Consider the following 13758-nt stretch of genomic DNA (forward strand, 5'->3'; position numbering starts at 1 on the left):
TGGAACTTCATACTGACATAAAAATCACAATAAAGTTAATTAAGTGACTGTGACAATACAAATAAATAAAGTAGTTATTGAGATAGAGAATTTTAACCGACTTTTTTAGTTGCGATACTGAGTATCGATACTGAGTATCGCAACTAAAGTTAAAGTGTGAAGTCTGTGTTTCTCGGTATTATTTGTTTGTTACACCGACTATAACAGGGAAATTAAAGTTATTTTTAACTTTTTTAGTGAAGTCGGTTTATTTTTTTGTAATAAGTATTTTATTCATCATCCGATGACTTTCTCGCCGTCTTTCAAACCTCAAAGGGCATGCTATAACAGGGAGCCATTCAATATATAAAATATAGGATATAATGCCTGATTGACATATATTAGATGTGAATGCATGCACATAAAAGGACACATAAAAATAATACCTAAACTAATCTAATCTAACTAATTATGCAAACTTAACTTATTGTATAAATATATGTAAAATATTCTGCTACACATTAAGAAAACAGAGGTTTAAATGAACATGTAACATACGAGAATTTACGCACTTTTTAAAACGAATAAATATTCGACTAAAGTAAAAGGGAAGGTTTTGAAATTAAATCAAAATAAATAAGAAAAGAATAATATTTTGATTACGCAAAAATAGGGGTGTTAGTGTCTGTCTGTCGTACGTAACGTACCTAGTTACCTATAGGTAATATTATTTTATGGTACGATATGGTATTATAATCATTTCTTACTTATCTACGATATTTTCATGAGATCACATGCCACCTATTAGTCTTTTAGTCTTTAACCGGAGCGGTCCCTAACGCGACGTAGGTTCCTATTTTTTTTTTAATTGTTGATAAATCTTAAGTACCTACTTTAACATTGAGTTTCTTTTATTTTTTACTTTTTAAAGGGAAATTACTTAAGATGTCGTGTCGGGGTTTGTTTAATTTTTAAAAATTTTAATTAGGTACCTATTTTTTTTATTTCAGACGTTTTATAGGTAAGTCAGGTTATCATCAAATATGTCTAAGAACACTCGCACATAAGTCATCTTAAATACAAAAAAGAAACTAAATTGAAATCACTTCATGCGTTCGGGAGTTAGTTATGATGCCACAGACAGACAGACAGACAGACACGTCAAACTTATAACACCCCCAAACAGAGGAATAATAAGTATAAAGATTTCATTAGAACTTTACATCCGTTTTTGGGACTGGGAGGAATAAAGATATAATACCTACGTCCTACATTGTATCCTCTGTAAACTTATCCGACCAGTGTAACTAGGCCCTTGCAGTGCAATAGGGGGCAGGTTTATTCGCATTATCCGAGTGTTAATCTCGCTTAGCCATTATACTTCATGTACGAAACTAAATCAATAAAATTCTTACATATACTTAGATAATAAAGAAAAAAAAATAACAATAACAGGCACATTGGTATTGGCGCGCGATTATTAAAACAACAATATCGAACATCCTTTGTTTTCATCGTCATTTAGAATACGAAGCATCGCAAATAGGTACCTGATATACCTAAATAAGTAGATATGTAATTTTGATACAAATACTTATACATACGGGAAAGTAAATTAGACGCTTTTCAGCTAAGCTCCTGAAGGCAAAGGAAGAAAGGAAGGCGGAGCCAATAATAATTGTCAAAATTAATAGCCGATCGATACAATTACAAACACAGAACTTATAAACCAAACACTCGCAATTGTACACATTACATAATAAAAATATATTTACTTACCTTAACTAACGCCAAGGACATCAATAGCATTATAATTTTGGGGTCCATTTTATTATTAATTTATTCTCGACTTCACAAAACACCGGAAACAATAACTGCAACTGCGGGGCGTGTCTACGGATTGTCGTCCAATGAAAATCTGAAATAGTACAAAACGTCCTCATGTGAGTTGTTCCATGTCAATACTCAAAACCGACTTCACTTTGTAACATATAAGGTTCACAATTGAACAAATATCGGTTGGCAGCAAAATCGGAAGGTGCAATAGAGAAGATTTATTGCCAGTGAATAAAACAGTACAATGTTTTCGTTTCGACTTTCTGAAAATATAATATTTACATTCTGATCATATAGTAATAATAGGTACCTACATAAGAAAAAGCATCTTCTTGTAGAACATACGATTATTCTCATGGAGATAATTTTGTCATAACTATCTATCGAAAAACAAGAAAATCCTTTTAACAGTTTTTTCAGTTTATTTATCTACCATATCTTATATCGAATAAAGAAAAACCAATAAACGTTATTTGTTGAATAAATCAAATCAAAAATGTCCCTAAAAATATTTCCTGGTTCACTTACGATGAACGCTTTTGGAACGAGTGCACAGAACTTAGTTCTGATTCGGACCACAAGCGACCGGGAGATTTCAATGTGGTACAAAACAATTGATATTATGCACTGTTCGCAAATATGGGAAATAACTCTAAATATTGAATAAATCAATTATTAACATTATTTCTGATAATTCAAGCCCTTATGGCCCAAGTTTTTAAAATATAGATTATAAAATGAACTGCATAATAATTTGCGTGAATTTGGCGCCAATTTCATTCTTAGATGACAGTTTCATATAGGTTCCTACTTACTAGTTATTATAATTTGTAATTCTTTTTTAACGTATAACTCTTTAACTCTGTAGTTGTGTTTTCAATGTGTGTTAAACACTAAAAAAGTATGTGTTTGTCACAAGTACATGGCGTCCTCTAGTCTTCTATAGATAGGTATTAGATCGATGATAATGGAGATTCATATTAATTTTATTTAAATAGTTACTCGTAATTAAGGTAAAATCTAATCTCCACGCTAAGCAGGCGAGTTGGAAATCGTCATGGTCATGGTTCTGAGAGCGTTTCTGTCTGCCTGCTGAGTAGTCAGTTGGTGAGTAGTCTGAGCCAGAGGCGAACCTTAACGTCACCACGTGTCATTAAAAATAATGTTTTTTTGTTTCCTACATGTGTCATCAAGATATTCAAGATATAGGTAGGAACTTATATCTATTTTTTTGTAGTTCGTTATGCAAAATTAATGCTGAACTGGGATCATTTGGTTTGCTTCGAATCTTTGATGTTATTCATATCTGATAACAGCGATATTTATGTTAAAATATTGTTTAGTTAGGTACTATTGCGAAAAAAAATGGCAGTGCCTTTGAACTACTTGTACCTATATTAGGTAGTTAATAAAGGAACTAGCTAAAAAATATTTTTTCTTATATTATATCTATAGATGAACTCCTGGGGGCCTACTCCGGTTCTCGAATCCGAAGTTTCGTTTAATCTTCGGTCGTCGGTTTTATTGATTTAAGTACTAATAAGTATAATTACTTGAAATAACGTTTTATTTTTAATTTCATATGAAAACCTATTTATTTATCTTCATTTCATTCGTTCATTTTTGTTCACGAAAGTTCGCAATAAATAGAATTCTAGTAAGTATGCAATCTGCTAAGTTTCGGACGAAATTTCGTTTTTCGTTGAATCGGAGTAAGCCCCCTGAATGGTGCTCACACAATGATGTCAAAAATGTTTACTTAGTTTAGTTACAGTTCTACATATTTTTAAAGCACTGTCGGTGCACCATTATCAACTACTGGATAGGCTTGCTTACCAATTATTTACTTTGAAAATGGATAAAATTAAGTTGATTTAAAATTACCATGTGGGTTTAAGGATGTCAGTCATTAGACTAAGTACCTACCAAACCACATTAAGTACAGTTGTGTTTCTATGTAATATGAACAATATGATGCAGGTTATGGAAACAATTATTCAACATATAATTTAGATTAAAAGTGACTGTTTAAAGGATTTTTAGTTGAGACACTCTTGTTGTTATGCATTTTAACAAAAATTTTTATTTATCTTTTTCAGATTTCTGAGTTTATTGTAAGTATACGATTCACAGTAGCTGCAAAGCATACAAACTGTCCTACAAAGTAATGAAGTCAGAAACTAAAAACAAATTGAATATTGCTAAGGTCCATGTTCAATGAATAAAAGAAAACTGAAGTTTTGGTTATTGAGTACTGATTGGTTACTAATAGTCCAGTCATTTAAGCTTAAATTAGTTAAGAATCTAGGAATGCGAGATACCCAGCTGTAAGTTTGTATATACTTGTATACTGTCACCCTGAGACTTGTCTCAAAACCTACATATGGCCTACCATGGGTGTAAGCAACAATAAATTTTAAGGTCAAAGATCCCAAAACTCGTTTTTTTGCGCTTTTTGGAAATACCTTCCTTCCTTTCCTCTGGGTTTTTGGTATCTATGTTTATTATCAATATTGTAGAATACAAAATCCTCTAGAACTTTTGTTTAAACTTTTTTTTATAAGGTGAACCGTTTTCGATATAGAGAGCGGAAAGTGCGCGGTCACTGCATCACATCAATTTTTTTTTTTGAGCCAATCTATCCTATGTGATGGTTATCTATGGATAGAATATTAAAAAAGACGTTATGATTCTTAAAACCATTTTTCGTCAAAATCAATTATTTAAAAGATAGACGCTTCCAAAATTCCAAAAAACCATTTTTGACATCTTTGACCTTAAAATTTAAGAGTTGCTTACACCCTACCATATGTAGGTTTTGAGACAAGTTTTAGGGTGTCAATATACAAGTATATACAAAATTACAGCTGGGTATCTCGAATTCCGAGGTGAACTTACTATAATGACTGGACTATAAAGTTTTTATTTATTTCTATTTGTTTGATATTTATAATTGCCAGAGGAATGGTCAAGAATAGAAGTCCTATCTTCGATCCTAAAAAGTTGTAACTCTTAACCAAATACAGTTTACAGAGTTTTATGTAGTTTTTTAATTAGAGTCCTCCTCCTCCTACTTCATTACGGCTGACGAAAACTTAGGCCTCGGCCCCACTGGTCCATTGTGGTGCGGTCCACTTTTTATTTTCCATATTTTTTTATGACATGCTCCATTTATCCATTACTTTGGTGCAACAGAATGCAGATCAACGGACAAGTGAACCAGAGCCAAAGATTACCTACAATAATAATCAGTGCATGTAAACAGAAAAGCATTTCAGTTAAATTCTGTTCAGCTGCCTAATTTTATGTGTAATGACATGATTTCATATTATTATATTTACATAGAGTGCCTACCACTATAAGCATTTAGGTTGTTTTTTTTTAATCATCAGGATGATAAAGGAATATTATGATAAAAAACACTGAATCTGTCTTATGGACCTTTGTAGTACATGTGGAAACCTTTCTAGGCTCCACCTTACTGATGCTAGTGGAATTTGTTAGCAACAGTTGTCTGGTCTATGTATATCAGTCTACACAGGTGACAAGCATTATTAAAGCAATTATACCTAGTGCGCAGTACCATGGTGTGGGTGACAGTTGCTTGTATGACGTTGACGTCTTTCATTAGGGATGGACATTAGAAAAATGTTTTTTTTATTGCTGTCGAAGCATACATTTAATTCTCTTTAATTTTGTTATTAAATGTGTGGGTTATTTACTTGTGCAGTGTAACTATGTATATATATTTGTCAAAATAAATATTTATGACCAAGCCCTGAGGTTTTTCAGAGTTTCAGCTTTACAGAACCGTGAAGAAAACAAGTGTATATTAGTGTGTATATGTTACTAATGCAACCACAACCTTTCAGTTTAACTAGTAGCATTGGCCACCACGCATTATCAAAGGTGCCTATACATATTTGTGCTCAGATAAAGTCACTGCAGTTCAGGCAGAGAGAGCCGTGTCTACAGTAGATTTACCCAGATAATTAAAGGTTTTTTAGAGTAATAATTGTACGACACACGATTTTCGTTTTTTATTCTAAAAAACATTGACTACCTATCCATCTTAGCAGTACATCCCATCACTACACACGACTATGGCGGTATGATATATGCATAACACTACTTTATTTTTCATTCCATTTGATTTATTTAAAGACTGTAATACGAATGTATTACAGCTAAAATACTAAGGCATAATTTTTATATCGCAGCAACTTTCAAGAGTGATATGAAACATTACTGAATCTGTCACCCACACCATGCTAAAGCGCACTAGGTATAGTAGATATATTAAACACAGCAATTTGTAATAGAAACGGTATTTTGCTCACCCCTATTTATGGGTTGGAATAGTTGGCAACTGGGTATGCAACCTACATGCACTGTTGTCTATATATGCAGCCCTATGTAAACAAATATAAGGAATGTCACTGGCAACTCTAATTAATTACCTACTCTCTTTTTCAATTAGATCTTCATATGTAATTGGCTGTCTTTGTCTTTCTCTGTAAATAAACAACCTGTTACGTTTATTTACCAAACTTCTCACAAGTTACTGAAATTCAATGTAGTCACACTTTATTATTGGAGAGGACTGACACTTAGAAAAGTCTTTTATAAACATCTAACCTAAGTAACACCTGAAAAATAAAGATACCACGTCTTCACATTGTTTTTATCATCCAAAATGATAAACTAGTTTATCAATTGACTAAAAACTTGAGCTTTTCGGTAGGTATACTCTTTATATGTGGAACTATTTGTTTCGTAATTATTTATAATAGTTCTGTAATAATATTACGCAAGTTCACAAATTAGCCTTGTTTTCTAATAACTAATAACTTTTCATTGTTTGTACCGAGTTGAATTCATACTTTGTTATTTTCTATTAGTTCATGTCACTGACAAATGACAAATGCCAATGACAAAAGATGTGGCAGTGTTGACGTTTCTAAAAATTGTATCTAACTACTGTGTTTCGGACTTTTGTACGATCGGATAATGGCGCATTTACATTAGTCGGTTAGACCGTATTCGGCTGCAGGCCGTATTCGGTCAACCAACAAATAATATAAACAGGTATTCGTTTGGCCGTATTCGGTTTGGCCGTATTAATTCGGTTTCTGTTAAACCGAATGCGGCCGCCGCGCCGCCTTCGGTGACCGACCTACGACCGACCTAATGTAAACACGCCATAAAATGAAAATATCATTGTCTTTCTTCACACAGGTTGCTACCAAAAAAGTTTACCTAAATTATCACTTTCGTGACGCATGACCCGATGATTATTTATTTTGTGTCGCGCAGTGCTTGACCAAGGTATTTTAACATTTCCTTATTTTAGTTATTTTTTTTTATATACATATTAACTATTGAAATGAAAGATTTTTCATTCGTCTGTGTACTTAGTAACCGTAACGTATCTTCAAGTAACATAAGTAATAATACATTCATTCATTCTTCGTAAACAATAATACATTCATGTGTCTAGTGCCGTAAAATAGCTGTCAGATGATTTTCTACTTCGTAACTAAATTGCAAAATTCTATCTAGTCTATGTACCACGGCTGCTGACTGATCATGTTTTGAAGTGGGTAGAAGCTATATGTGTTACTTTTGTGATGACTGTACGAGTTATTTGTAAGGTATTGTTAAAAAATAATATTGTTTTCGCAATGTTTGTCTACCCTATTTTAGTATTTACATATAGAAAAGCGAGAATCATGGCGTATACTCCGACCACCAGATGACTGCCGAGGTGGCAATTTTCAGATGTCATAATTTTGTACAGTGTCTAACTTTTATTTTATCGGCCTGTTTTTCTGCTTTTATTAAAAAAATTTGATTATTTTTGTTTCTATTAAATACGTACTATGTTAGAAAATCTGTATATCGGACACATTAAATATGATTAAACAGAAAAACGTCATGATTCTCAAAACGTTTCATTTTCCATTATCATGCTGAATTTTGCCGTTTTCATGCTATAATTAACTTATTAATGTAAGTGTAGTTGCTTCTTAAACTGTTATGCCATTTAGTGTTGAAAGAGTATGCAGATTTAAATTTTGTAACCCTATAACTGGACGAAGATTTTTCTACCATGCATTCAAGAACACATTTTTCGAAATTTATAAAAGCTTTTCTTCTATACTTTGCTCAGCGTCGTTAATTTACTCGTGAATGGCAGCTGTGTCCATGAAAATGTTATTAAAAAAAAAACATTTTTAAAATATTTGGTACTTACATGCTGCATAAAGTGTCATGTGTGTCTTTTGCACTGTCATAAAGATATTTGTAGACTAACTCAGTGTTATAGGCAAGTTGATTTATTTAAAAGTTAATACTTTATTGATCAAACCAATTTTTCTTTGTACTTGACAATACATATAAAATCAGCTGATTGATGTAATTATTTTTTATCTAAAGAGCTTAGAACAGATTAGCACATAAATCTCATAATGTTGTTTCGGTTATAAAATAGTAAAATAGAGAACCTGGTCATTGTGAATAGCAAAGGCTATAGAAAAATATGTTTGTGATTAAAAGATTTTGTCACAAAGAAATACTATTTACTTGATGACTTTTTATTCAACTAATAACTGGCTCAATTTTACAAATCATACTCATCAATTCAGCATTATCGGTTGTAATATAATATAATGTTGTCTAATTGTATGATATAATATTGTGAGATTAGAAATGAAGTACTGCATCTGGCTAATCATAATTATTATTCATATTTAGCCAATTTTCAAAGCAAAAATCATTAACTTCAGTTAAACCAGAAAAGAACTTCAAATAAAAACATTTAAAAATTATTATTCATCTGACTACATTCCTAAGTCATAATATGAATGCAAAAGTATGTAAGTGCAGTATAATCTCAGTAATCCGGCACTATTTAACACCAGGAAGCGCTGTTATGTATTATTTAAGTCAACATTACTTCATTTTAAAATAATTAATAGAATTAAATTCCACATTTTAGTTTGATTACGATAGTACTTGTGTAATGTGTTAAATATCAACAACTTCTGTTAATCACAACTCTTAGTCATTGACATCAATCAAACCAATAGAATCAATATGAGACTGAATGAGCAGAAATTAAATATTAATTTTATTTATATACTTAATATATATTTGAATTATCTAATCTATAAAATTCAAATATGTTTGGTTTTTTCCAATTTGTTGTACCTATTAAATATTGTTATATATCGAAGTAATCATGCTCTCCATGGGAAGTTATAAAATACTGATCACGCTTCCTGTCCTCGCGAAAGTACTATTCTTCAACATATCCTGTAACTTTTTGCAAATTTTTATGTTTTTAACAAAATCAATCAAAGAGAATTATATAAATTGATGTTGCCAATTAAAACTACTTGCATGTGCACATAAACGGTTTAGATTGACTTTTTATATGATTTCTTTTTTTTAATTTTAATTTAAATGCTGAAGTTGCTCTATGTGTGTCTCATATACCAGCAGACCAAAGGTTACTATGCTTTCGACAGACAAATAGGCAAGACATAGATGAAATACATTTCACTTATTGTATCTTGTGTGGATCTGTGTTCTGCACATGATAGTTAAACTAATATAGATATATATGTACTATAATATAATATTGCCATTACACACATTAATATTGCAATGCTTGGTTATTGTTCTTAGTAGCGCATTATTCAATTTTATTTTTGTTTATCCTTTACGACGGAAATGGAACTTAGAATGTCTGAATTTCATCTTCACTGTGACACTGTGAGAAATCACGGCTGGCTGGGTTAAAGATCGATAAAAAGATGAGGTTTATCAGAAAATTACTGCTTGGTTTCCATTGTCCTGAATTAACTCTTACAACACCCGCAGGAAGAATAATGGAGATGAAAATTATAATAATTATATTCTGCTGTAACCTAGCATGGCTATACCTGAATTAAAAAAGTTTCTTCCTTTTTAAACCTTACCCCCCACTAAGATTCTCCTGTGTCATGGGTGTGTTTAGAAACATACAGGTTCACATGCACAGATCCGAAACAACAATTTATGGATCACATAAACCGAACCCACTTACTGTGAAGCTACACTAAGCATACACAGTAGTCATAGTTTTAAAGTAACTGATCGAAATCAAAACTGTATGCTAATACTGAATAATAAATACATTGAAATCGAGAAACTAAATCGAATCATTAAAACTAGTATCTCTCCTTCGATCAACAGAGCAGGCTTTAATAGATATGTTATGCATTCATATTATTATATTTCATTTATACTATGCACTTGCGAATTTTTTTATCCATAAAAGCATTTACATTTTAATTCATATCTTGTGTGACTCATCTGCTTACTATACTGCCTCGATCGCCTCACATTTTTACTGTTTTATTATTTTCACAATTTGCAGAATGTAATTGTATGTATAATATGTTATGTTTGAATGTAAACAGGTTTTATAAACTGAAATTATTTTATTATTTATAAATAAATTATTTATAATATTTGCCTTTCTTTAGGCTGGTATACATATTATCTTGCTGTGCTATGAATAACATGTAATAATGGTATCACTAATGTGTTCCACTATTCAACCAAGTCTTATGCTTTAAAATTTTTTACTTTAACGAAGTGGTACATAATTGTGTAACAAAACCTTTACCTTTCTATTTTTTCTATTTTTGTGAAGGACATATCTCTGTTTATTTAATTTATGTTGTATGTATGGAACAATTTATGTTGTTCTGTTATCTGTGATCTGCCTATTGATTCAGTGACCAGACAAAGTCACTATTATCAGTATGACTTTTAAAAAATAAAAAAACTAAAGATTTGTGTATTTTATACTTACACTTGTAAAATTATCACAAATTCACTTCTATGGGTATAATAATAGAGGTGAAACTGTTCATAAAGACCAGATATGACTCTAAACTCTGTAATGGTTTAATCACACTCGGTATACCCAATAATACAGGTAGAGACCTGATGTGTCAACCGAAATAGAAGACTCAGATAAAGTATTACATAACTTTTATTTCTCTAAACAGTACAAACCAAATACATAGACAAATTAAATGTAACATTTGACAGTATTGTTACTTTTGGATGTGGCAGTTTGGTTTTAATTACATGAATAGGCATGTTTCCTAATAGTCAAATTCAAAACTTCGAAAGGTCAAAAACGATATTTTCTATGAACTTTGTATGAAATACTCTCTTATGACGTCATAAGTTATTGACGTCAAATAGAATTATTTCTAAAAATTTAGCTAGAAAAATCGAAAATTAAGCAGTTCATCAAATTTATGAATGAGGGTGTGATTATTTTTGAATATTTTATTGTATTGAAAAGTTGTAATAATTTATTTTTGACTCAGTCATCATCTCTATTGTCTGTTATGTTTAATCAGGATAAAGTGTGGCTGACACCACTATGCGTGATTGTTTGCATGCACTGAGTGATAACTCATATTCATATCGTCCATTGAAAATACGCCGTAAACCCCAAATATTAATAGAGATAAAGAAAATATAATTATGATTTATATTAACAACAGAACTTTTGTTCTAAAAGGGAACATCGCCATTTTTTTAGTTAGAGAAGTATATTATTTTTAATTTGGTTAGGTAAGGGGCTTTGTCTCTTAGCAACTATTGCTTTATCAGATATTGGGAAAGCAGCTGTCCAAACACATGTACTCTAGTAGCATGAAATGACAAACCCAGTAAAACGAAGACGGTACATCAATAAATGTAAAAGCTAAATTAATTGAAAAAAATGGTTATTTTGGATATTTTTTTTATTTCTTCTAGATCCTGCAGATCGGAGATCTGATTTTATGACTGTGAGGCTACCTTATGGGTACCCATACCACCATACTTTCAAACAAAAAATAATATTTTTTTAAATCTGTCCATAAATACTCATGGGAACGATTTTTTCATAACAGCGCCTTAACTATTTTCCATAGAAGTTTTTTCATATAAAGGTGTAAAAAAATGAAGTTAATAATATGTAGATACTTATACATTTATCTGTCATATCATATCTTTTTTTGGAGTTATTTCTCGTTGTTATTGGGAACGTGCATGATAGCAGCGCCACTTATAAACACATTGTTTATTATTTTTATAAAATAAACAATGTAGAAAGAAAGTATACAGGGTGTCCCTGAAGTCGACGTCCAATAGGCACGAGAGGAACATTTAATGTTCTCTTTTTTTTTAAAAAATGTGAAAATTTTATTCATAGTCAAATACTCTGAATAAAATTATCACATTTTTTTATTAGTTCGTCTAAAATTGACAATGGTTTCCAATCCAAAGCAGTTGGCTAAGAATGTATGATTCCATATTACTGAAGCACTATTCAGGATAGTATTAGGAAGATTACAGACGAAAAATAAAGATTTGTACTTTTTCGTGGATAACACATAGTTAAGTCACTGTAATTTAAAAACTGCAGGACCTAGGTATTTTTAAATATTTTTCTGATAACAATTGGATCCTTGCTGATCATCTGGTGCCTATTGGACGTCGATTTCAGGGACACCCTGTATACAAATCATTAAGTAGTATTTTTGTAGACATTTGTTTAAAAAACTATGTAAAAACATTTATATTATTATAAATCTGGTTTTGAGAAGTAAAAAGAGATAATTAAATATTAGAACTCGGTTTTTTATTGAAATCGTATATTTTGTCGCGGATATTCGAAATCTCGTTGGTTTGCGATATCAGTAAATTCTTGGCTAGTTTTTTCGGTACTGGTCTTGTAATGAATTTTGACAACGTTGACAAGTTTTAGTTTTAGTTTACATTTCCGCCGCGGCATGCGCTGCATCATTTATTCTGTTGCCTCCGTACACTTCGCACGTACCCAATAGGACGCGGGCCAATTTTGATAGATCTCCTTTTGAAGAACGCCCAAGGTATGTCAGATGTAACTTCATTTTGGTGACTTTTAACATCTTTTTGGTGTTCACCAACCTATAAGTCAGGCGACACACCTTCCTTTTTACGAGCGCATAGAACGTTAGGTGTATAGAGCAAACAGTTGAAGTACATAGTTGAGTCATAAGGTGTTCGTCATTATAAGTAAGGGGTTACTTTAGGTGCTACGTCACGTTAAGTAATCTCTAGTTAAGAAATGGTCTAGGGCTTGTTTGTGAAAACGTTCATAAGTAGGCATATCATGCAATTCATTAGTTTACTCTTTAATTAAATTTTACTCCTATTTAAACGAAACTTCTTACAACTTGTAGCTAAGTATTTCGACACTTGACATATTAGATGCCCATTTAGTATCAATGTGTCGATAAACATCGTAAAATGTGAGTGCAAATTTTATTGGCAGCGCTAATTAACCTAACTTGATTTGATAGGTGATGCCTACCTCAGTATAAGCGTATCTATTTTTTACCTCCCTAATCATTGCTGTGTGTATCTACGGAGATAATTAGCTTACGGCCACATTAAAGATTACTAAAACTGATCCTTAGTAACGATTTTGTTCCGAAAACATTTGCTAATAACTGGGTTAAGTAACCATTAAATGACTCAGAGTACGGGTTAGACAACAATTGTTTCACTTGTAGACGTTTTCACCTACCACCCCTAAACCATGTCTTGCCTCAAAGTTACTTAGCGTGACGTAGCACCTAAACCGATCCGATCCGATCGCTTACCGTAAGAGCTGAGACTAATGCCAGATAGTCAAATTAAACATACAGAACACCAGACCGCTGTAAACTCTAAAATTACTTACCTTATGACTTCCGGTTAGTACGGTGTTCAATAGAAACAATAGGGATGATGACGGGGTATGAAAATTTTAAGATAACAATACTTAGATAAAACGAATCAAACTTTAGGAGTGTGACGCTAACATATTTTTACGTACATAATGTACCTCCAACTGACGTC

The 13758-nt window shown here is 31.7% G+C and overlaps 2 protein-coding genes across 20 annotated transcripts in view; one reads left to right on the forward strand and one right to left on the reverse strand.

The window, feature by feature from the left end:
• LOC118280457 (transmembrane protein 9B) overlaps nt 1-6781 on the reverse strand; it is a 49464-nt gene extending 42683 nt beyond the window's left edge. For 3 of the 15 annotated variants that reach the window (XM_035601251.2, XM_035600971.2, XM_035600884.2), the window contains exon 1: nt 6454-6692. Coding sequence is in view for 6 of the 15 variants with exons in the window: in XM_050704107.1 (XP_050560064.1) it covers nt 1759-1806 (48 nt within the window). In the remaining 9 variants the exon portion in view is untranslated. The other 12 variants (XM_050704107.1, XM_050704110.1, XM_050704109.1 and 9 more) reach the window with 12 other exon arrangements.
• Nucleotides 1-13758, forward strand: part of LOC118280236 (roquin-1) — an 87001-nt gene that overhangs the window by 6738 nt on the left and 66505 nt on the right. For 4 of the 5 annotated variants that reach the window (XM_035600192.2, XM_035600270.2, XM_035600419.2 and 1 more), the window contains exon 1: nt 7302-7469. The exons of the other annotated variant lie outside the window; for it this stretch is intronic. The gene's annotated coding sequence lies outside the window, so the exon portion shown is untranslated. Of the gene's footprint in view, nt 1-7301; nt 7470-13758 lie in introns of those variants that run through there. 5 annotated transcript variants of the gene reach the window in all.

This window comes from Spodoptera frugiperda, chromosome 25, assembly GCF_023101765.2.
Source record: "Spodoptera frugiperda isolate SF20-4 chromosome 25, AGI-APGP_CSIRO_Sfru_2.0, whole genome shotgun sequence".
NCBI lineage: Eukaryota > Metazoa > Arthropoda > Insecta > Lepidoptera > Noctuidae > Spodoptera > Spodoptera frugiperda.